Raw genomic sequence first — 26205 nt, forward strand, 5'->3', positions numbered from 1 at the left:
GGGATGGGATACACTTAAATAGAAAGGGTGCAAGAATTTTTGCTGATGCTGTCGAGGCAGTGTTAGGTGGGTCGGAAAATTGCTAGTTGGGGGGGATACAAGGACTAATAGATTAACAGTAGCCACTGGCAGAGGTGGAAGTGATTCTTGCACTGCTTCTATTGAAATGAGCAGAAGTCTGAAAAACAAGATGCAGGATATTTCAGAGACTGCTGGTAGTCATTGCGGTACAAGTAAACACATGGGTTGTGTTAGGGTAGCTAAGAATAGAAACAGGTGCATGTATACCTGCGTGTACACCAATGCTAGGAGTTTGGTAAATAAATTTGATGAATTTGAGGTATTGCTCAAAACATCAAAGGCAGATATTGTTGGGATATCAGAGACGTGGTGTCACACAGATATAAGTAATGCGGAACTGGAATTTGGGGAATACAATGTGTATAGAAAGGATAGACAGGACAGGAGGGGAGGAGGGGTTATGCTATTAATTAAGAAACACATAAAGTCCAAGGAAGTGAAGCCAGTCGGCATCGATGGACAGGGCAGTGTCGAGTCAGTTTGGTGCGACATAAGCATAGGGAAATCAAAATTGAGAGTAGGAGTGTGCTATAGGCCTAATGACTCTGATGAGTATAATAAGATATTGTACAGGGAAATAGAGTGGGCCAGTAAATCTGAGAGTCTTATAATGGGGGACTTTAATTTCCCAGATATTGACTGGAATTTGTGGGTTGGTCACTCGCACACTAGCAAGGCTTTTGTGGATTTATTGGATGATTGTTTTCTACATCAGCATGTTCGTGAGGCAACAAGAGGGAGCAATACTCTTGATCTGATTATCAGTAGTGATTCTTCATGCATTAAGAACCTGCAGATAAATGAACCACTAGGTGGCAGTGATCACAGTGTGTTGAAGTGGGATTTACTCAAGGAGGTAACTACCATCAGAGGTAAAGGGAAGGGTTTTTGTTTTCGTAAAGGCGACTATGATGGTCTGAGACAGTATTTAAATTCTATACAGTGGGACCAACTGATGATGTTACCAACAGCAAACTCAAAATGGGAAGCATTCAAGGAACTAATCTTGGAGGCTACCAGGCTTTACATACCAACTAAGAAATATTGTTCGAGGTTTAGGCCTAAATGGTTGTCAGATGAGCTAATGAGACATGTGGCAGAGAAGAAAAATGCATGGGATACATACAAATTAATGGGTGACATGGAAGCCTATGATAGATATAAGTTGGTCTGTAACCAAGTCACAAAGGAGATTAGGCAGGCAAAGGCAGACTATGAAAAATCCTTGGCAAAGGATGCAAAGAAAAACAGAAAAGAGTTTTTTACATACTTGAACTCGAAAAGGAAAGGGATGAATCAGATTGGTCCACTGGATATTGATGGTTCAACAGTTGAGGATCCTGCTCAGGTGGCTAACAATCTAAACGAGTATTTTGCATCTACATTCACGCATGAGGAGTTATTCAGGAAGGAGAATGATGTAGGTAAAGTAAACATTGGCAGTGAGCTGGATGATTTTGTAATAACTGAGAGGAAAGTGGAGGAGAGATTGTTGAGGATAAACATAAAAAAGGCACCTGGGGTGGATGGGATCTATCCAGTTATATTAAAGGAGGCAGCAAAGGAAGTATGCAAACCCCTAGCCATAATTATGAGAGCTTCTTTGGACTCAGGGGAGGTGCCCATAGACTGGAGATGTGCAAATGTAACCCCAATTCACAAAGGAGGATCAAAGGCTGACACAAGTAATTATAGACCTGTTAGTTTAACTTCTGTTCCAGGTAAATTAATGGAGGCACTGGTTAAAGAAGCACTGCAGGATCATCTAGACAAGAATTCAGTTATAGCGCAGACGCAGCATGGTTTTGTTAAGGGCAGGTCTTGCCTGACCAATTTGATTGGATACTATGATGTAGTCACAAAAGAACTGGATGCAGGGAATAACTTTGATATTATATATTTGGATCTTAGAAAGGCTTTTGATACTGTTGCACATGGAAGACTGCTGCACAAATTGGAGCAGTGTGGCATTGGAGGCAAATTGCTGCTATGGATAAGGGGATGGTTGAGTGGCAGAAGACAGAGAGTGGTAATCAATGGACACTGCTCAACGTGGACTAATGTTATTAGTGGAGTTCCTCAAGGTTCAGTGTTGGGTCCGTTGTTGTTTTCGGTGTTTATGAATGATATTGATGATGGGATATCAAGTTTAATGTCCAAGTTTGCAGATGATACAAAGGTTGGCAGGGTCGTTAAGGACAATACTGACGCTATGCTGCTGCAACAGGATCTGGAAAGGTTGAACAGATGGGCTGAGAGGTGGCAAATGAGGTTTAACATCGACAAATGTAAAGTGCTGCATATGGGAAACAGTAACCCCAGAGCAACGTATCAACTCTGCGGTACTACACTGACAGTGGTGGAGAATGAAAAGGACCTGGGGGTAATTGTGCAGGCAGATATGAAGTTCTCTGAGCAGTGCAGACGAGCTGCAAGAGTAGCGCATGGTGTCTTGTCAATGATATACAGGAATTTTTCTAGCAGGGATAAGGAGGTGATTATTCCCTTGTATAAGGCAATGGTAAGGCCACATCTTGAGTACTGTATACAGGTCTGGAGGCCTCATTTCAAGAAGGATGTAGAGCTGCTGGAACGGGTACAGAGAAGGGCAACAAGATTAGTAAATGGAACAAAGGGTTGCTCTTACGAAGAAAGGCTTAAGTTTTGCAAATTACAGAGTCTGGAGACTAGGCACCGGCGAGGTGATCTGATAGAGGTGTATAAGGCTTTGAATGGTTTGAGCATGCTCAATGCCAATGGGATTCTTCATCTTTCTCAGAATAATCACCTCAGAGGGCATAAATTCAAATTGAGGAAGGACGGATGTCGGATAGATGTGCGGAAATTTGCCTTTGGCCAGCGGGTGGTTGGTTGGTGGAACCGACTTCCATCACTTGTTGTTGAAGTTGATAGCCTAAACAAATTTAAAGCTCAACTGGACAGGTATTTCGAACGAACGGAGGGGTGAAATGGGAGTGGGTGTTTTTTTTTTTTTTTTGGCTGATGCTGAATAAGCTTGCTTTCTTGCATCATATGCCTCTGCTAATGCTAATGTTAGCTTTCAAGGTTAACCAATTAGGAAAGCACAGTTTGCATTTCATGTTTGCTAGGGATTGCTATTTGTTTTTTTGAGTCTGATATTTTCAGTGTTTTACAAATTTCTTTGGAACAGGTTACTTTATAGTTGTAGAGAAACTATAAAATATCTCTGCATATATCTTCTTCTTCAAGAGGAGTGTTTCCATTTACAATGGGTTTCCTCAGCCTACAAGTTATTTCTTGTTAGGAATTTTTTCCTGCCATAAAGTGCGGTTCAAGGTGTCTTGGTCAGTTAAGCCTCGGACTGTCATGCACTTCCGTACTCCATCCATCCATGTCCTCCTAGGTCTTCCTCTTCTCCTTCTTCCAGGAGGTATCCATTCCAGGATAGCCTTTGGATATCTGTTTCTTGCATCCGTTTTACATGTCCATACCATGTTAGACTCTTTTCTTTGATGGTGTCGTTAATAGTCTTTTTCACTTCCATTTTTTCCCTTATGTCTTCATTCCGTTTTCTGTCTCTTCTAGAAGTTCCTGCTGAGCGTCTCCAAAAATCCATTTCTGCGGAGAGCAATTTGTTTTCCGCTCGGCTATTCAATGTCCAGGTTTCCGCTCCATACAATAGAAGACTTTGTACAATCGTTTGAAATATGTTTCTTTGTTTTATTTAGGATATTTTTGCTCCACAGAACAGAGTTTAACATGCCGATAGCCTTTCTGTCATCTGTAATTCTCTTATTGATCTCTGCTTGGGATGATCCATTACTATGTAAGATTGATCCCAAATATTTGAATTTATCGACTTGTTTGATTTTAAAACCTGCAATATTTAGAACGTGTCCTGGCCCTGAAGACAACATTTCAGTCTTGCTAAAATTGATTTTTAGACCTCATTGTTTATATTCCTCAAACAATTGACGACATGCATACTTTGCATCTTCTAAGTCTTGTGCTATCACCATCTGCTCATCTGCAAAAAGTAAATTGTGAATATAGGTGTTCTTATTAATCAGCAATCCCATTTTATTACATTTTTTTGACCAGGATCTTAGGCAGAAGTCGATATAAATTTTGAAGAGTGTTGGTGACATGCAACAACCTTATAATAAGCCTTTTGAAGTGTGGATTTCAGGTGACAAAGCTGATCCCACTTTAATTCTGCATCTATTATTCCTGTAAATTGCCTTAATAATGTTAATCAGTTGTCCATCAATATTTGCCTCTTTCAGTGCTTCCCATAAGAGTTTTCTTGGAACACTGTCATATGCTTTTTCAAGGTCAATGAAAATCGTAAAGATTTTTTTCTTTTTGATTGGCATTTTTCAAGGATCTGTCGTACTGTTGAGATATGATCTATACATGACCTCCCAGCTGAAAAACCGCTTTGTTCTTCTGATACCTCGATTCAGGCTTCTAAATGGTTCCTGATCCATTTTCCAAGGATCTTTAACAGTGGGTTCAGGACGCATATTCCTCTGTAATTTGAACAGCTTTTCCGATCGCCCTTCTTATAAATTGATGTAATATATCCTGTTATCATTTCTTTCGGTATTTCTTCTCCTCTCAGTATACTCTTTAACAGTTTTTGTATCAGAACAGCCATTCCTCTTCTTCCATATTTCAGAAGTTCCATGTAAACTCCTCCAGGTCCAGGTGATTTGCCATTCCTTCCTTCCTTTAGCAGGAGTTCCACTTCCCTAACAGAAACTTTTAAGCCTGAGTTTTCTACACCAAAATCTTCCATCATCTTGAACTCTTCCCGGTCTTCTTTTAAAAGTCCTTCATAGTACTCCGTCCAGTCTTTCAAAGGTATTAATTGCAAACCAGCATTGTGTTTATTCTGTTTTCTCAAGTCTTTAAGGACCTTCCACGATTCCGCTGATTGCTTGAAGCCCAATTTGTTATTAATAGTTGCGCGTTTCCTTTCCCATTCTTCATTTTTCGCTTCTACTACCAACCGATTGGCTATTTTCTTTTTTTCAACATAAATGTTCCTATATGCATCATTCCTATCACCCAGCCATTTCTGATATGCAAGTTTCTTTTCCTCTACAGCAGCTCTTGCTTTCTCTGTAATCCAAGTCTTTTTTGGTCCTTGGCTCTTCTTTTTGCCTAGGATTTCATGAGCTATGTTTTTTAACAGTATTTTTTAAATATTCATAGATTTCTTCAGTATTACCTTTTATCTCTATGTTAATTGCAGCATCCAGTCTTTGGGTGAAGTTGTTTCTAATGCTGTCGTCCTGGAATAGGTCAATGTTAAATTGATCCACTTGTAGCATTTCTCCTTCCCTGCATTGTTGGTTGTCCACACATATTTTCTTAATCCAGTTCCACCTCAGTGTTGTTTTAACAAGAAAATGGTCAGATCCACATTCAGCTCCTCTATAAACTCTGACATCTTTCAATACATATGTCCCTGAATGTTTTGAAATAATGTAATCTATAACTGATCTAATTTGTCTTGTCTCCTGTGACCAAGTATATTTATAGATATCCTTGTGTTGGAAAAATGTGTTGTTTATTCTTAAGTCGAACTGTTCACAAAGATTGCATAGTCTATCTCCGTTGTCATTCCTCTCTTTCTCTCCAAATCTTCCAATAACTTTGCTATTTTGTTCAGTTCCTACTCTTGCATTGAAATCTCCCATTAGAAATATCTCTCTGTTCTTAGGAATTTTTTCTATTAGTTCTCTCAGATCCTCCCAAAATTCATCCTTCAAGGTATCGGCGGTGTCATTAGTCGGGGCATATATTCCCAAAATACATATTTCTCTCCCGTATATTTTTAGTTCCAACGAGATCATTCTTTCATTAATAAATTGCCAGTTTTTGATGATGTGTTTGAATTTCTTTTTAACAGCAATAGAAAATCCTGCTCTTGCTCTTTCACTCTTATCAACTCTACTCCAAAAATGGTAGTATTCTGCCATTATTTCCTCTCCACATCCCTTTTTCTTTGTCTCTGATAACACGACGATGTCTAACTTGAATTTTTGCAGTTCATCCGAAAGAAAGTTTCTTTTAGTTGAAAGGCCTTGAATATTCCAGCATTCCAAAATCATAGTCCTTTTCTGTTTGTCGAGTCGTTTCCGAAAGTGCAGTTCATTTTCATTTTCACTTGTAGGTCGCTTAGCATTTGTGTATTTTTTACACTGAACGAGGAGCTAGCCCGTTGTAGCAACCCCCAACCTGGAGGGCTGGGGTATCTCTCTTAGTCTGGCCCCTACCCTTTGACCTGTCCGGCTTGGGAGGCCCTACCAGTAGCTAAGCTACCGCCGACTTAGCTCTCTGGGTCATCGGGACAAGCAAGCCCCCCACCCCACCCCACCACCGCGACCAGGTGGAGAATGCCATCAGGGGAGCTCTGCATATATTCAATTTTAATGAAGAATCCCCTTTTTCAAAGAAAATGTTGCATAAGCAGCAGTTTACTAAATTAGAACATGTAATTTGTGATGTTATAAGTGTGTGTGTGTTTTTTTTTTCTTTTTTTTAAAACTACACCTTTGCAATTATGAATATAGCTATATTTTATGGTATTTATGGCATTTTGGAACAGAAAAATCCAGTGAGAAATGATATGATGCCATGTTATAGGCTTTTAAACACAAAAAATCAGCCTGCATACTTAGGTTAAAAAATAAAATTAAATAAAAAATAACTATTACAAAAATTATATGGAGGTAATGTCACTGATCAAGAAAATGAACTGACATATGTACTATGACCCATCTAAAAAATTTGAAACCAAAACCATATTTGGGTCTGCCAGTCCGTTGTGATTCATTTTATGTTAAAGAATTTCCTGTTTTTCGCCACTACAGCCCAGGGCCATGGAGATGGGGGGGTGCATTGGATACTCTGCACCAGGGTCCCCGATGTAGTGGGGCCCAAATCGAGGGAGCTGACAAAGTCTCAACATAAATAAACAAGGACCCTTAACCCCTTTTGCATCTGCACCCCCAAGTATCTTTGCATGGCCCTGCTACAGCTGAGGCATACTGCTCAAACAGTAAAGTTTAACCGTGGCATATGTTGTGCCATGTGGTCTTAAGGTAATTCAGAGTTAAACTGCACATTAAAAAAAATTTGGGTTTTTTTTTTTTTTTTTTTTTTTAATGCAGTGTTCTCCCCAGGACCTATCAAATGGATGCACTGCCCGGCTAAAATTTACACAATTCTCACAGTACAGTATGGTACTGCTCATTGATCTCGATCAATATTAATTCAAACATACTATGCGTTTGAAGTCAATGCAATAGGAGCATATAATGTTAAATTACGCAATTAATTTTTGCTCTGTATTGCTTAAGTCACATTTATAAATAACAGAAAATTTTATAATATTACATTTCCCCACTCGGCTACTTCATAATGCCACCCGACTGGCAAAATTTTCTGGGGAGAATGCTGTAATATATATATATTTGATGAGATATATTGATAAGCTGCCATGTTATAAATGTTGAGATGTGAGAATCATTCAGTGTAACTGCTTTATTTAAGAAATGATTTTAAAAAAAAAAAACTACTGTAGCTATGGATGTGATAACATGCTTTTATAAAAATTGCAAATAGCTACTGAAAAGAATACAATAAGAATGATTCAGAAATATCCTGAAAAAGGCCTCTGAGGTTGGAAAACTCATATCTAGAAAATAAACTCATACACCGACCATTGAATAAAATTTACTGTGACTAAAATTTTACAAGTGATATAAAATCAAAAACAAATTATTTACAATAAACTAATGATTGCTAAAAACTATAATAAAAGATCATTTACAATAAAATAAGCTAAAATATAAAATTAAAAGCGCTAAAAACCTGGAGCTTTCGAGAGCGTCGCTCTCTTCTTCAACAGTAATATAACTTCCTGCAACATCTCCTTAAATAGCAGGTTCACGGTACCTCCACACGTGGTATATCTCCACGTGGTTCAATCGGCACATTGTCAGAACCGGAAGCGGAAATGTCTCGGGTACGTGGCAAAGAAAATCGTTCATCCGAACTTAATATAATTGTTTCAAAAATGGGATGAATACGCATGCCTCTATCTCTATTCATGGTATTCTTACTGGATGAACCAATCCGTAAACCCTCGAGCCATTTACACTCCCAGTATCCGTGTGCACGATCCAAAATAATAGCGTCCTCCGGGGAGATTTGATGCTGCTTCTCCCAAAAATGTTCATTTATAGTTTCATTTATAGGGAGTCCTTCCTATGCGCTATCAGGGTACTTGGCCAAATTAATTGCACCCATAGTGGGGCAGTCCGAGTATGTTGTTAAAGACAGTAGAGAGTTTGTGAATTTTGTGGGGAATTTGACTATAAATGGTGATGAGAGCATGATCTCTTTTGATGTTGTATCTTTATTTACATGTATTCCTATTAATCATGCAGTATATTGTGTAAAAATGGCATTGACCAGGGATGCCTCACCTGGTAATAGATCACTGCTTGGTGTGGAAGATATTTGTACCGGGGTAGAATTATGTCTAGCTAGCACTACCATGTTATTTCAAGGAACTGAAAATAACATGGTTGCAGGAAGTTATATTACTATGTATAAGCAGGTTCGCGGTACGGCCATGGGTTCACCCATTAATGCCACCATGGCCAACTTGGCCATGGAGGAGTTGGAAAGTAGGGTTTTTAGTGGGTGTTCGTTTCCTATCAGGAATTGGAGAAGATACGTTGATGATACCTTTGCCCTGGTCCAGAAGGGGAGGGAGGATGATGCCGTTTGCTGGCTTAATAGCTTCTCCCAATTTATACAATTCACCTCAGAGGTGGAAACGGGCGGTACTCTGTCGTTTTTGGATGTATTGGTCTCTAGGGTGGGTTCTAGGCTTAAGACGTCAGTTTTTAAAAAACCCATGTGTAGAGGTCAATACACCCACTATAATTCAGCACAAGCTGGACAATACAAGAATAGTGTAGCAAAAGCTTTATTTGACAGAGTAAGATCACACTGTACCACTTCTGAGGATAAAGAGAAAGAAATTAATCATGTCACGGCAGAACTTAGAAAGTGCGGATACCCCCAGAGGATCCTGGATAGATATAGTAGAGGAGTGTCCGAGCGTAGGGAGTCGTTCGTCCCGGTAGCCACCGCATACATCCCCTACTATCCGGGCCTTACTGAGCATCTGGCAAGAATTTTACGGGGTTATAAGACACGCTGTGTACAGCTTCCTGGGCGGAGGCTGTGCACAGCTGTGTCTCAGGTCAAAGACCGTATACCAAAAGATCTCAGTAGCGGAGTTATCTATAGAATAGAATGCTCGGATTGTGGGGAGTGTTATGTGGGGGAAACAAAACGACGGCTTAGGGATCGTCTGGGGGAACATTTAAATGCCATAAGAACCGCTGATTATAATAAGTCTGCTGTGGCCGAATATTTTTGGGAGAAGCAGCTTCAAATCTCCCCGGAGGACGCTATTATTTTGGATCGTGCACACGGATACTGGGAGCGTAAATGGCTCGAGGGTTTACGGATTGGTTCATCCAGTAAGAATACCATGAATAGAGATAGAGGCATGCGTATTCATCCCATTTTTGAAACAATTATATTAAGTTCGGATGAGCGATTTTCTTTGCCACGTACCCGAGACATTTCCGCTTCCGGTTCTGACCATGTGCCGATTGAATCACGTGGAGATATACCACGTGTGGAGGTACCGTGAACCTGCTATTTAAGGAGATGTTGCAGGAAGTTATATTACTGTTGAAGAAGAGAGCTGACGCTCTCGAAAGCTCCAGGTTTTTAGCGCTTTTAATTTTATATTTTAGCTTATTTTATTGTAAATGATCTTTTATTATAGTTTTTAGCAATCATTAGTTTATTGTAAATAATTTGTTTTTGATCACTTGTAAAATTTTAGTCACAGTAAATTTTATTCAATGGTCGGTGTATGAGTTTATTTTCTAGATATGATTCAAAAATGTCCATGCTAGAAATGGGGGTCATTTTTTTGTTAGCTGGCCATTGGCATACCTGTTGTTTTCACCAGTACGCTACCAAATTGTTTTTAAGTAAAATATATTATTAAGTTTTGTTGGCAGTGTAGCTAATCACAAACCCTTGCTATAACTGGTAGCATTGTAATCAGAAATAGATGGCTGTAGGTAATTATGGTTTAGATTTATTGAATAGTGTTAACCCTTGACACTAAACTATTCTGTGTATACTATCAAATAATTGACAGATTATTAGGTATAAAACTTTTATTTTAACATTTTTTTTTCCCTGTAAGGTGAAAGGTTCACTTACAAGGGACATTTGTAAGTTTGTGGCCTGAGTATGAAGGGTTTATTTGAGGAGCCTGGTGACCACTTTTTAACATGGTCTCCTTTGGGGTCAAACACTAAAGCCAGCAATGCTGTAATGTGTTGATTCCAGATGCGAAGAAAGTTTTATCTTGGGATTCCAGGACTCCTGCATCCACTGTAGCAGTGACGTCGCTGGTTATGGAAAAATGGGTGCCAGGCAGGTATTTTTTAAAATTGGAAATAGGTGAAAGTCCAATGTTGCTAGAGCTGGGATATGGGTGATGGTCCAAGATTTCTAAGCTGCACTCATGCATATTGCACCCATGGCAATGACAGATTTGTGAGCAGGTTGTTCTTGTGGATCAAGACTTCTTTATTGAGTTTTCCTTGTCATTTGTAATTGTTTGTAAGATATTTGGCTTGTAATGCTTTCAAGCAAATATCTCACAAGGTTTGTATTTATGCTCCTGCGACCATCTACACTTTAAAGTTATCCACTAGCAGTATTTCATCAGCATCCCAAAAATCTGATGCCACCACCCTGCCAGCATAAGCAATTGAATTGGCTTTCTTTGGAAAGGGGAGAAGTTGCATTTCCACTGTTCGGACTGCCAACGGTACACAACACTACACATCCTTCCACTCCCCACACACTTTTTAAATCTCTGGCCTACACAGAGTTCTGTGCTACACAACCAGAGTACGCAATGTGGAGATGGGGGAAACCCCTGGTGCCGTCAGACAACTAACACACTTTGCACTTTGTTCAGACTGCCCCTTTGTTTCTGGCTGAAAGTGAGGACCCACTTCTCATCCATTTTCACACAAATCTTCAAGGAAATTTGCTAGATCTGCTTGAAAACAATGCAAATATGCATTTGATTTGACAACTCTTGTGCATTTTTTATCTGCTGTTAACAACTTTGAAACCCATCATTCTGACACCTTTTTTCATAGCGAGAACCTATTATTATGTGGTACATATGTTCAATGAGAAGCCCAACATTCTGGCACCAAACTGTCACTCATCACCAGATCCTGCACAATGTCAACTTCTGGAGTGAACGTTGCAGGTCTTTCACACTTCCCCATTGTTGTAACCATTTCCTCATGAATTGCCTTTGGCATTAATCCCTTTTTTCCAAATATAGGATAACTGCACAGTGACTGATTTTTCTCTCTCTTTCCTCATTCACACAACTTCGTTGACTTCAGGACCTGTATTTAATAAAAGACATTATTGAAACTGCCTGAAAGTTGATGGGGTACTATTTGATGTGTTTTTATATTAAGTACAGTGATTTGTAACAATGTATCACTACCTTTTCATACTCAGGCCACAAACTTTTCAAATTCTCCTCAATATACCTGGCTGCTATTTTAACTAAAAAAAAAAAGTTTATTTTTTTATCAGCTTAAAACTTATTCTTGTATAGTTTATTTATTCATTTTTCTGTTCATTACCTTAGTACAAAAGTTTTATTGCTTAAAATTTGTTGTATTAATTTTTTTTACTTCATATTTTGAATTAATTAAAAAAATTTAATTTTTTTTGCTGCTTCATTTTCATATGGACAGAATTCCTGTCTTTAAAGATTTCACAGAGATAGATTTAAAATCTTTAAAATAAATATAAGTGGTTTTATACATTGATTACTTTTTAGGCATCCAGATAAAAACAGGAATTCTGGGGCAGAAGCAAAGTTTATTGAAATCAATAAAGCATATGAGGTATGCATGTATTACTAGAATAGTTATAAGTTTTCAATATTTGTTTACTCCTTTTAATATTGATTTTAATATTGATCAATATTAAAAGACAAAATGTTGATGCTAGAAAGATATTTATTATTTTTATTATCAAATTGCTGAGGTAGTCCATTTAGAAAGATAATTTGAGATAACCTCGGAAATTATGTTCAGAATAAATTATTTATATTTTTCTTAAAAATATGTCCAAATTGTTTCCACTATTTTTTATTGAATGAAAAAAAAAGTACTGGTGTTTTCAGCATTGCTAAAATATGTTGGGGTTTTTTTTTTTTTTCAGCATCAGTCAAGAACTTAGAAGTTACTGGTATAACATTTGGCATTTATGTAAATTAATGGTGGTACTGAGATAGCATCACAGAGCAGCTGTTATTCATAATCCAGCACCCTAGATTATGAATATCTTCTGGGTGCATGATGGAAGAAGGGAGGAAGAATTATTTTTGTCTGTTTTCATGTGGGATACTGTAAAAGATTGTGCAATCTTCCATTGCCTATCAACTTTGGAGGTTGTGATGACCCTTTAGAACAAAAAAGAATTTGCTCTGAAGTTCTTATTAAAGTTTATCCAAAAGGTTATAAGGTTAAATAAGCATTACTTTTCAGTGTATTCTCTTAGCTCTCATTAGGAAAGTGTTTGTGAACTGAAAAATTGTTGCTCTCCATGATAAACAGTTTATACACTTTCTGCCTTTTAGGGATCCCTTCATTTTTGCAAATAAAAATTGAAGGAGGGAATGAAGCTGTATCCCTACAAAATGATAAAAATTCACCACGAATTTCAGCTGCATTTTTTCCTTTTGTAAACAGTAAATATGATGATCCCTTGTTGGATCTGCTGAACTCTGACTTTCCACTCTTGCATCTCTCAGTTGGTCAGGCAATGACAAACTGATTAGATGATCAGTGATAGCTGTTTTGAAGGCAGCTCACATATAACTATTAAGCATTTTATATTTGAAGTATTAATACACATATTATTAATAACTGCTTTGAATGGTGATGTGCAAGTAGATTAGATATGTTCAGGGCTCCATAAATCCATTAGCCATAGGTGAATAACTTTCCATTGCTAACACCCAGATTTTTAGCTTCACCCACCACAGATTTTAAATTTGTTACACATAATTTTAGGGCTCTACATTAACTTAGAACAGTAAGGGCAAGTACCTTGTTGAGAAGAAATGGTTGTAATAAAGTTTTAAGCACTTCAGAGAATGGGTTTCAGCACTGATATCTCACATTAATACCATGGCATCAGCAAGTATGACTGTCATTTAATGGCATTCAGCTGATTTGTTCTTGTATCATGTTTAGCAAGATGTACACCATGTTACTGAAGTTGATAGCACAATGCACATTAATGTATTCTTGAAAATAAACACATTTAAATCTAAATACATTTATTAGCATATGGTCCATATGTCATTTTTTTTTAGGTACATTCACACACGTATATATGATGCACCTGTTGTCTTCATTACCATCTACCCATCTATCTGTCTGTACACATGTAATTTTCTTGAAAATTACATGTGGATGAACAGACTTTAATGAAATTTTATATTTGGTGGACCCTTTTAAAAATATTTTCATGAAATTTTATATTTGCATCTTTTAAAAATATTTTCACAAAATTTTATGTTTCGACCTTTTAGAAATATTTATCGAGTGATTACAAATTTTGTTGAAACCAGTCCAATAAAAATGCAGCAATTATTATTTCTTTTTTTCCATACAATTTGTATGGGAAAAAGAAATTCATAGATTGAATATAGTTTTAATGCAGTATTGTTAGCTTTAGACAGTCTGTGCATACTTTGCGTGTATTTTCATGCAAAACTTGTAAACATGGTGGCTGTGAAGAGATATATATTTTGTTTCTTTTTTCTAATATATATATATATATATATATATATATATATGTAAAATATATGTTTATTAAGTTTATAAATGTTTATTAAGTGTTCTATAAAATTGTAATCTTAGTAAATAATTTATATGGAGATAACTATATTTACTTTTCACTTCTATTAATTACAGAAAAAAAAAAATAAAAATCATTTAATTTAAGAAAAAAAAAATTGAACATACTTGAAATGGAATGCACTGCATGAATTAACTAACTTGTTTCACCTCACTGGTGAACCTAAGGATAGTGAGATGGATATGAATGCATATACTTTTCAGAATTTTTAGATTTCAAAAAACAAATACACTAAAATAAGGTTGTGCAGGAAGGGGTTCACATTACAGAATTTCAGCATGATCTGTCTCTCTTATATATAGCAGAATAAAACATTTTATTTAAATATAAAGCAAGGGTAGTAGATTAATATATTCTTAACCTTTTCTATGCAAATTTGCAAATAACAATATGCAAATTTAATGCAAAATAATTGCTGGATATGCATATGAAAATTTACTTTTTTATTATGTGGGTTCTAGGAAGTATGTATATTTATATTTTCCAATGTCATTTCATATAATATTCAAGTGATGTGTTGGTTAATATGAAAATTGTTTTGAAATCTTGCTTTTACTTGCTGTCACCTCTTGTTGGTATTTCCAACAGTAGACAGTTTTAATATAGATGACAGCATGAAAATAGCTTTGAAAATCAAAGGCGATCACATTTGTTGGTTGTTGTCTGATTTGGGTTTAAAAAAGATGAAATTCTCTGCAATTAAGATCTAAACATTGATGAAATTGAATAATTGACTAATAACACTAGCCAACAAAAAAATTTTTTTTTTCATATCTCCGCAATGAAAATATGTGATTCTATAGGAAATAAATGTGCTGATTCTGAAAATCACCATAAAACGTCTCCATCACATCTACATCAAAAGATGTACTAATGTTTAATGTTAAAATATAGGGATATATACATATAATTCAAGTATAAGGGATATATAAGTACAATTCATATAATACAATTGTAAAAAAATTTATATGTTCTCTATAACTCTTAACTTATTATTATTATTATTATTATTATTAGCTATATGGTGCAAGGAAGCCTGAGGCTTATGCTGCACCAGCCAAAAAAAAAAAAATCCCAAATTACCCTATTACCCTGAGAGAGAGAGAGAGAGAGAGAGAGAGAGAGAGAGAGAGAGAGAGAGAGAGAGAGAGAGAGAGAAGTAGAAGGGAATCACCAAGAAAGAGAAGAATGATGATATCCAGCTCAGGACCCTGGGTGTGCCAAGCCCATACTCACCAGATGTGAGCCCCCGGGGTTAATTTTAGAAAAAATATCACAAATCAGCGAAATAGTTATATTGAAATAATATATAATCAGCATACATTGTCCTTAAGAATGTTTGCTACTAAGGAATATTTTCTTGTATTCCTTCTTACTCCCCCCTCACAAGGAACTGGCAGTAATCCCCTATCATTACGGGATCTCAGCAGCCTTGGTACCGCTTTGCTTTTCCATCGTGGAAATACCCTGATGAAACTGCTCCCCTTATTCATCTTCCAGATTTTCGGATAAAAATTTGAGATGGGAATGAAGAAAATGAATTTTCAGTGACATTTGACAGCCCATGTTTTTGTAGCACTTGAGTAAATTAGATACCAACATTTTATAGTTTTCTTCTTTCTTATTACCCAAAAAAAAAGCATGCACTACTGCCTTAAATGATCGCCAAGTTGCCAATTCAATCTCCTTTAACTGGGTTTCCAACACATCATCTTTCAAGAGTTTCCTAATGTTCGGTCCTACAAAAATTCTTTCCTTAAGTTTGGCATATGTTCAATTAGCAAACTCACTTCTCAAGTATGCAAATCCAATACCTTCTTTATGTAGTCCCTTCACGAAATTTTTCATCAATCTAAGTTTGATGTGCGGGTGTGGAAGAAGAACCTTGTTTGATTGCGATAAAGGAATATATTTTACATTACATTGTTCTGGTATGAATTCGTCCCACTTGTCTCAATGTTGCACAACATAATAATGTTCTTCTGTCGCACAGTTGTCCCACAAACACAAAATATTTTGTGAAACCCCCCTGCAAACCAATAACCTTAAGATCCCTGCATGTGTTCCAACCATAATCTTGGTATTTTATAGCATGTAGAACGTTAGACCTGCTTTCATGACTTTCTTTCAGTCTAACTGAATGAAACACAGGAACTGATGGAAATTTGTTGACATTACGAAGCAAAACTGCTTTTAAACTTAATTTTGAGGCATCAATGAATAAACACCATTCATCTGACTTATGAATGAAACCTAGTTCTTTCAGAAATCCAATAATGTCTTTGCAAAAACACATACTCTCCTCCTTTTTATGGTGCCTCCGTAGCCAGGTGGGCAGGAGCAGCAGTGTGTTGCATACGCTTCTTGATTAGACTGGGGTTCGCGCCCGTGACCACCAAATATGGAGGATGCGGAAAGGTCAGGGAATGACTACCGCATATCCCCAGAGCAATATAGCCTTAGTTGCTAATGCTCCTAAAAACCAAAATAAACAAAAAAAATAACCTCCTTTTTACTCCCATATTTCACTGTTAAATTTAATATTTTGTGGTGAGGGAGTACTATTTCTCTCATATGCCATTGTAATAAAGTTGCAAACTGTAATTCACTTGCTATAATTAATTGTAAGCAAAGCACCAAATATGAGATTAAGAATGCGATCAAGTAAAATCTAGGTCTCTGCTATGCCTTTTGGATAACATATTTGATGGTGTTCGACGACTGATGTAACAGGAATGTTCGAACTACCAAACAGGAATGTTCAAATGGCCAATTGAAGAAATGAAGAAAAACCCTCAGTGACAAACCAAACATGATTCATTTCGGTAATATACACAGTTTACAGGTGGGCTGCATTAAATTAACATAATATATCATACCAGATATGAATGATTGAGTGACATGTTCGAGTAACATTCAAACTGATTGTCGTGTGGGCATAAAAGACTATAACATCATACGTTTAAGTGATTGATTGACATAATGATTCAGATCACTCATCACTTAATGGAAAGCAGTTTGTGAATAGGTGTTTGTAGTTTACAGAGAGTAGTTTGTAGTTTACTTTTGCTGAATAATGATATTTTCTTTTGCCTACATTTTTTTTTTGTTTCTGTTTATATAGCACATCTCTTTTACAACTTTTTTACGAGGTCCTGTATGCAAATATAGTTCCTGTGGGTTTTGTGTATTCTAATATGATGGTAGTGCAGAAATAATCTCCTCACCTTCTTCACTGTTTTCCTAGTGCTGCTCTAACACTTATCAGTTGTTTGAATTTGGCAGGTGGCTACATTGGAATCTATATCAATAATATCTGAAAAGTGTTCTGTCTGAAACTGATATAGCATTAGTTGAGGCATATGATGCAAGAAAGCAAGCTTATCGAACATCTGCAAAAAAAAAAAAAAAACCCTTTCCATTTCACCCATCCGGTCACTGCAAATGTTTGTCTAGTTCAGCCTTAAATTTATTTAAGCTATAAACTTCCACAACAACAGATGGAAGTCTGTTCCAGTAATCAACTACCCACTGGCTAAAGGCAAACTTCCACACATCTATTCTACAACTGTCTTTCCTCAATTTGAATCTATGCCCCCTCAGGTTTTAATCTGAGCAAGTTGAAGTATCCCATCAGCATTGAGCTTGCTCAAACCATTCAAGGCCTTGTGCACCTCAATCAGATCATGGCCCCGGGTGCCAAGCATATTTCGAGGCCAAGCGATATTTGTGAGATTCATATAGTGCTCTTCAAAGGCGATTAAAATTATTTTTAAGGTTGTTCATTTCTCTAAAGCCTTATTTTTTTAAAACTGTTCTACACTTGAAAAGCCACAAGTTAGAACACAGAAAGAAAAGCCACCTTTCTTTTTTATCCATATTTCTAGGTCACTAACCAACTAACACTTTAACTGCTTGGCTTCCTAGCGGCACTGCTCCTGCCTCCCCGTGGCAGGGCCGGAAATCTTGGCAGGTAAGTCCACTTGCTAAGGGCTAAAAGTAGCAAACATGGCAAACACAGACCATCAGGATATTGAGAACGATAATCCAAAGAGACAAAAGACTGATCGGATGGAGCAACCTTGCCCATCGTTCTTAATCATCCACTCTCTTACTAGTCAGCCCATTAATAAATTGTCTCTTTTTGTCATACAAAAACATCTGGAGGGTATTGCAGGATCTCCCAAGATGGTGAAGAGACTGCAATCAGGAGACTTACTAGTAGAAACCACCAACCACAGACATTCCAAGAAGCTGTTACAACTTGCAAGCTTTGCTGGCATTCCAGTTAAAATATCTCCACACACAGCCCTAAATTCATCTAAGGGTGTGATATCCAGTTGGGACTTAATGAGCGTCACCGAGGAAGAAATAACCCAAGAGCTGCAGGGACAACACGTAATTGAAGCAAGACGAATAATGGTTAAAAAAGATAATGACCTTACACCTACAAGAAATATTATTCTCACCTTCAATACACCCAACTTACCCTCCTCTGTAAAAGCAGGTTATTTACTTTGCTGCATCCGCCCTTACTTTCCAAACCCTTTAAGGTGTTACAAATGCCAAAAGTATGGCCACTCACAAACTGTATGCAGAGGAGTTCCTGTCTGCCCTAATTGTGGATCCTCAGATCACATACAAAGTAACTGTACAGCTACAAAAATGACCTGCCCAAATTGCAAAGGTGACCATCCTGCATATTCTAAGACATGTGAAAATTGGAAAACCGAGAAAAAAATAGTAAAATACAAGGTTGAGAACAAAGTAAGTTACCTAGAAGCCAGAAAATTAGTTGCTCCTACTATAACCAAAAATATGACCTATGCCGATGCAGTAAAAAAATATCAGACAGTCTCCACTCAAACTGATGTAACAGTTCCCACTAACAAATCAATTTCTAATTGGGCTAGAAATGTTCTTTCTAAGCAACAATCCAAGTTCTCTGACCAGGCAAATAAAACTCCTCTGACAATACCACTGGCATCTCCTACTCCAGTCATAGATACCATATCTCATAGTTCAAACGCAAATTATTATTATTATTATTATTATTAGCTATATGGTGCAAGGAAGCCTGAGGCTTATGCTGCACCAGCCAAAAAAAAAAAAAAAAATTCCTGAGTTACCCTGAGAGAGAGAGAGAGAGAGAGAGAGAGAGTGAGTGAGTGAGTGAGTGAGTGGTAGAAAGGAATCACCAAGAAAGAGAAGAATGATGATATCCGGCTCAGGACCCTGGTGTAGTGAAATATTTTCAGGGCATAACCATGGACACAGATGGCACATCCATACAGGAAGATCCCCTTCTAGAAATCCATGCAGAAGAAGAAATGGACACAGGTTGGCCAGTTTTCTCCAAAAAAGATAAATCTAAACGAGAACGTCATAAGCCAGTAAACTTCAAAAAGCAGTCGGATGCATCTCCATCAATTAAACACAGATAATGCCTTGTATTTTACAATGGAATTGCAGAGGTTTTCGTTGCAACACAGATGATATCTGTGATCTAATTAACCGATATTCTCCAGTTGCCCTTTGTCTTCAGGAAACTTACCTAACCTCGCAAATTTCTCCTTCAATAAAGAACTATTGTCTTTATCGAAGAGATCGTAATACAGCAAATGCTGCCCATGGTGGTGTCGCAATCCTGATAAATTCAAAGATCCCAACTAAATATATTCCACTTCAAACTGAAATAGAAGCTGTTGCTGTTCATATAACTCTCCATATTTCAATAACACTTGTCTCAATATACCTACCACCAAACCATACTTACTGTTTAAAAGATCTTGAAGATCTCTTCATACAGATACCTCCACCTCTCTGTATATTAGGGGATTGTAACGGGCACCACCCCTTTTGTGGCAATCCTAAACTAGACACATGTGGTTGACTCATTGAAAGCTTTCTAGAGTCACAAAACCTCACCTTACTCAATACTGGTGTGGACACACCTCAGCAATAGATCTCTCAATTTGTTCTCCAATACTCTTTCCAACCATAGAGTGGTACGTTTTAAATGATCCTATGGGCAGTGACCACCTTCCAATCATATGCAATATTTTAATATCACAGACTCCTTCAAACAAACTCCACAGGAAATAGAAATTTGTTCGTGCAAACTGGGCAAAATTTCGATCATCAATCTATCTTGACGAGGAAAAAATCCAGCTCCAGAATATTGATAATGTAACAGATTACATCACATCACATCTCCTAAAAGTGGCCAAGGACACAATACCATTATCAAATCCCCCTGGTCACAAGCATTATAATTACTGGTGGAATGATGAGTGCACAAAAGCAAAGAAAGCAAAAATCAAAGCCTGGAATTTATTTTGGCAATGTCCAACCACAATCAACCTCATTAATTTCAAGAAGCTAAAGGCAAAAGCACGTTTTACACAAAGGCAAGCGAAGAAAGAATCCTGGACCCGTTTTGCATCGACTTTTAGCAGAAACACTGATCCTAAAATTATATGGAAAAAAATTAGACAGTTATCTGGTAACTTTCCTACCATACCTTCTCCAATCCTCTCCTGGAAAGCGCAAGATCTATCCAGTTCCTTAGATATTGCTAATGCTTTGGGCAATACTTTTGCTGAAATATCAGCAGCATCAGCATATTTTACATCATTCCAACGAATTAAAAACACTAGAGTAAAGCATGCCATAAACTTTCAAACCACCCGCCCTCTTCCATGTAACAAACCTCTGCAATACTCTGAACTTTTGCATGCCATTAGAACAGCCCACAATGGTGCTGCCAGGCCAGATGGGATTTATTATGTCATGCTAAGACATCTTGATGACAAAGCTTTACGCCTGCTTCTGGTTTTTTACAATCGTATATTTTTAGAAAATGTTTTCCCAGCTTCTTGGCATCGCTCTACTGTTTTGGCATTCCTAAAACGTGGGAAAGATCCAACTAACCCCTATAGTTGTATACTGATCTCTCTCTCAAGCTGCCTGACCAAAATCCTTGAAAAAATTGTCCACAGAAGACTTGTATGGATCATTGAGTCACAACATCTAATGAGCCATAGCCAATATGGCTTTCGTAAAAATAGGTCATGCTTAGATCTTATGGTCAAGGCTGAATTCGCCATTCGAAATGCCTTTGTTAAACGTGAACATCTTGTAATGGTTTCAATAGATATCGAGAAGGCTTTTGACACTACCTGGCGGCATGCCATACTTAGTGATCTTTACTCTCTTAGTCTGCAAGGCAACCTTCCTATATTTGTTCAGAACTTCCTACGTACTAGATCGTTTCAAGTTCAGTACCAACATGTCCTCTCCAAAATGTTTATACAGGAAGAAGGAGTACCACAGGGATCAGTACTGAGTGCCACTTTGTTTGCTCTTAGAATAGATTCCATCACCAATCAGCTTCCAAATACAGTTGAGACCTACCTTTATGCAGATGATCTTTCCATCTCCTGCCATTCCCAAAACATGAGGTCTATTGAATGGCAGCTCCAGATATCACTTAATAAAATACAACAGTGGGCCAGCTTCAATGGCTATCAACTCTCGCAGCAGAAAACAGTTGCCATCCATTTTTGTAGACAGCACAAACTTCATCCGGATCCTGAACTTCAAATTTTATAATGTCTCCATCCCGGTCACTAATAGCATCAGATTTCTAGGATTAACCCTTGATAACAAGTTAAATTTTATAGACCACATTAAAAATGTACGTACATCCTGTCTAAAAAAGTTAAATATACTCAGAGCTTTATCCTCCCAAACATGGGATGCAGATCGTACATCTCTGCTTTGGCTATATTGGGTATTAATCAGATCCCGTCTTGATTATGGAGCTCCCATCTATGATTCAGCCAGATTCAGTGCATTGCGCTGGCTTGATCCAATTCAACACAGTGCTTTGAGACTTTCACTCGGTGCTTTCAGAACATCACCAGCACATAGTCTCTACATTGATGCCCATGAACCCCCACTAACTTTACGTAGGAAAACACTGTTATTGAAGTATGCTGTCAAGATACAAAGCTGTGCCATGCATCCGACTCAGTCATACCTGTTCAATCCACCATTAGAAAACCTTTTCAGAAATAAATCAAGCATAGTAAAACCAGCTGGTCTTCGCCTTCTTGAACTGATGCAAATTTGGCATGTTTCCATCCATTCCGTACAACAGGTAACAACTTGTACTCAACTACCATGGGTTCCACCTCCGATACCGACCTGTGACACTTACTTCTCTCTCTCTCAATGGGGAAAGAACATTTTACAAACGTCAAATATCAAACAACTTCACGAAGCTCACACTCAAAGATACATTGACTTTTCTCCAATTTACCCAGACGGCGCTAAATCTAATTCAAACGTTGGAGCAGCTGCAGTGTCCAAATGAGTCCAAATACTGCTATTTCAGCATCCTTGGCATCTGAATTCAGTATCTTCTCAGCTGAATTATATGCAGTCAAACTAGCTTTACAAAATCTCTCTTTTCTGACTGTGCTTTAAAATCTGTTATTTACACTGATTCCCTCAGCTCAATCTTGGCTTTATGTAACTCCTTAGATAAAGTACACCCTGTTCTAGATGAAATAAAAATTGCAAAAAATCCAACTACCTTAGGCTTAACTAATATCCCTGTTCCGCCATCAGACTATGCATTAACCATTCAGGCTGCATGCTTGTCAAAATGGACAGCAATATGGCACTCTCAAATTAATAATAAACTCTTTCAATTTAAACATGATCCAAAAATTTGGCGCTCCAGTGTCCGCACATCAAGACGAGAAGAAGTAGTCCTTTCAAGGGTAAGAATAGGACATATTTATCTGGCCCCCCTTTATTTAATCACAGGGAACGACCCGCCACAGTGTCCACTTTGTAATATAAATCTGAGTATTAAACACATTGTCGTTGACTGCCCTTACTATGAACAAGACTTCAACCCTGCTATCACTGGTTAATCTTTGTAGACCAATAACTTTAGAGAATCTCATTGGAGATGATGCAGATATTTGAGAATTTTTCAACTTTTTAAAGCAAACTGGACTTTTTAATCAATTCTGAACTTATTAAACTTTCTCATTTCTTTTTATAATAAATGAATAGGTGCATTATAGCCAAAGTAGCTTATGTGCCATCAAACCCCCATATCAATAACAACTCAATCAGATCGCCTTGCAGGTGCCTAGTCTCCAGATTCTGCAACTTGCAGAATTTAAGCCTCTCTTGGTAAGAGAACTCTTTTGTTCCTCTCACCAATCGTGAGAGGAACAAAAGAGTGCCCTTCTCTGTACTCATTCTAGCAATTCCATCTTTCCCAAAATGAGGTCTCCAGACATCTACGCAGTACTCATGATGTGGCGTGACCATTGCCTTATACAAAGGGATAATCACCTCCTTATAATCCCTACTAGCAAAATTCATGCATATCACTGACAAAACCCCATGACCCGCTCTGGCAGCCTGTCTGCTCTGCTCAGAAAACTTCATATCTGACTGCATAATTACTCCCAGTTCTTTTTCATTCTCTACCACCCTGAGTGTAACACCACCCAGTTGGTATGTTTCTCTTCGGTTACTGCTGCCCTATAGGCAGTATTTGCATTTGTCAATATTAAACTTCAGTTGCCACTTCTCAGCCCATCTACTTAACTTTTTTAGATCATGTTGCAGTAGCATACTGTCTTTACTATCATTAACAACCCTGCCAACCTTTGTATCATCTGCAAACCTGGACTTTAAGCCTGATATACCTTCATCAATATCATTAATAAATACAGAAAACAATAATGGGCCCAGCACCAAACCCTGGGGGGACTCCACAAATAACATTAGTCCACATAGAGCAGTGTCCATTTTATTACCACTCCCTGCAGTCTTCCACTCAACCATCCCTTTATACTTTGCAGCAACCTACCTTTAATGCCATACCACTCCAATTTGTATAGCAGTCTTCCATGTGCAACAGTATCAAAAGCTTTCCTGAAATCCAAGTACAGTAGACTCTCGATTTTCCTAGATCCATGGTAAAAAAGAATTTCTGGTTAATCCAAAAATACAGTATGGTCCCCAACATAGATACATTTCAGGACTTCTTATGTAAGTCGAGTAAGTTTACGTAACTCGGGAATGTAACTCGGGTACTTCTTATGTAAGTTTACGTAACTCGGGAATGACTAACAAAATATTGCTACTATATCCCTGATATGTCAAAATTACAAAAACCACAATATCCTTAGAAGAAAAATAGTTATATATTTTTAATTAGTTCAATTAAAAAACTTATCAGACTACAGAGGTGATACAGCAAGAGTGACACACAAAAAAAGAAAACAGAAAAGGAAGAAAACACACATGTTATTGTACTGTAAAAACTGATATGTATTTTGTAGTCTTGTTTATTATAGTTGACTTCATTGGTGCCGGCCGCTTCTCATATTCTGTCTTTCTCCTTTATTGTGTTCACCATTGCCACTGACAAATCTGAATTTCGTGTGATACTTGTTAGTGTTTGGCTATTTTTTCATACATCCTTGTTATTTTAATTTTCTGATCCAACTCTATTACTTTCCTTTTCTTGGTAGATTTACTAGTATCACTTTCACTTATTCTCTTAGTCGGCACCATGATAACAGTCAAAATTAAATTTTCTGAAAAGAAGAATCACACAGCAAATACCCCCATGCGAGCTCACATTTTACTAAAGCACATTTCTGGAAGTCACTACCATAAAATAATAAAGACAATTTGCACTTTCCAGTTTATTGGACTTTTCTGTTAGTGCATCTAATTATAAATGGGTAGTAAACTCAATTTTATTGCATTTGTGATAATCCCAATAACTGGAATTCTGTGGGTTTTTACATTACGGTATTATGGTGAAATGTATGTCCCCCTTCACTGAAATCTTCAGTCATAAAAAAAAATATAAATAACGTAACGTAAGTCTGAAGTTACGTAAGTCGGGGACTTATTGTATCAAAAAATGTTCAGCAACCTACGTAAAAAGTATGGTGATAGATAAAAAACGAAAAAACTTACCATGTACTACTCGCGTGTCCAATACAATACTTCCCTTAATTTTTACGATGTTGATTTTTAATCTAATAGCTTCCATTTATTTTTTTACAGTGTCGTGTATGGTTTGGTCACCAACGTTATAATAGTTCATTAGAAATTTAACAGATGCACCGTTTTCAAACTTTTGAATAATTTCAAGTTTCACAACTCTTGCGTTTACCCATCATTTTCACAATTTCTAAACAAAAAAAAAAGTTACTATAAAAAAAAAAAAATTCCGACATTCCTGACATAAATAACGAAACAAAATTTGTCCCTTTACAGTGCGATGAAACAAAACAATCGACGCGGCACACTAAAATAAACTAAACATATGGTCTCTTTTTTTTCTTTCTTTTTTTTTTTTTTTTTTTTTTTTTTGGAGTGGCAGGTTTGAAGACAGTGGGGGTTTGCAAGATAATAGGCACACTAATCTCCAAGTGATGATTATAACGCTGCTTCTTGTCCCTTATTTACGACTTGCAAAATATCTGTTTATACCTATTCTGGTTATTACTTGAATTTTATGATTTCTGATTGATTTTTTTTTATTGTTTTATTTTGGAGACTTGAAGTATCCATGTTAATCCGATCCTGATAAATCGAGAGTCTGCTGTATATGATATCAAAATTATTTTTTGCCTCCAGTTCCTTTGTGACTATATCATAGTATCCTATCAAATTGGTCAGACAAGACTTCCCCTTAACAAACCCATGCTGTGTTTGAACTATTACTGCAATCTAGTATGATCCTGCATCACTTCTTTAACCAGTGACTCCATTATTTTCCCTGGAACAGAAGCTAAACTAACAGGTCTATAATTATTTGCGTTACCCTTTGAACCCCTTTGTGAATTGGGGATACATTTGCACATCTTCAGTCCATGGGGACCTTCCCTGAATCTGAGGATGCTCTCATAATTATGGCTAAGGTTTGCTTACTTCTCTCGCTGCCTCCTTCAATATAACTGGATAGATTCCATCTGCCCCAGGTGCCAATTT

At 37.2% G+C, this 26205-nt stretch overlaps 1 protein-coding gene across 2 annotated transcripts in view; it reads left to right on the forward strand.

Moving 5' to 3' along the window:
* Positions 1–26205, forward strand: part of l(3)80Fg (dnaJ homolog subfamily C member 16 l(3)80Fg) — a 330832-nt gene that overhangs the window by 18669 nt on the left and 285958 nt on the right. For both annotated transcript variants that reach the window (XM_090383988.1, XM_090383987.1), the window contains exon 2: positions 12065–12131. In XM_090383988.1, the coding sequence (XP_090240114.1) occupies positions 12065–12131 (67 nt within the window). The remainder of the gene's footprint in view (positions 1–12064; positions 12132–26205) is intronic.

Source organism: Mastigoproctus giganteus, chromosome 10, assembly GCF_048544385.1.
Source record: "Mastigoproctus giganteus isolate SK-2022 chromosome 10, ASM4854438v1, whole genome shotgun sequence".
Classification (NCBI taxonomy): domain Eukaryota; kingdom Metazoa; phylum Arthropoda; class Arachnida; order Uropygi; family Thelyphonidae; genus Mastigoproctus; species Mastigoproctus giganteus.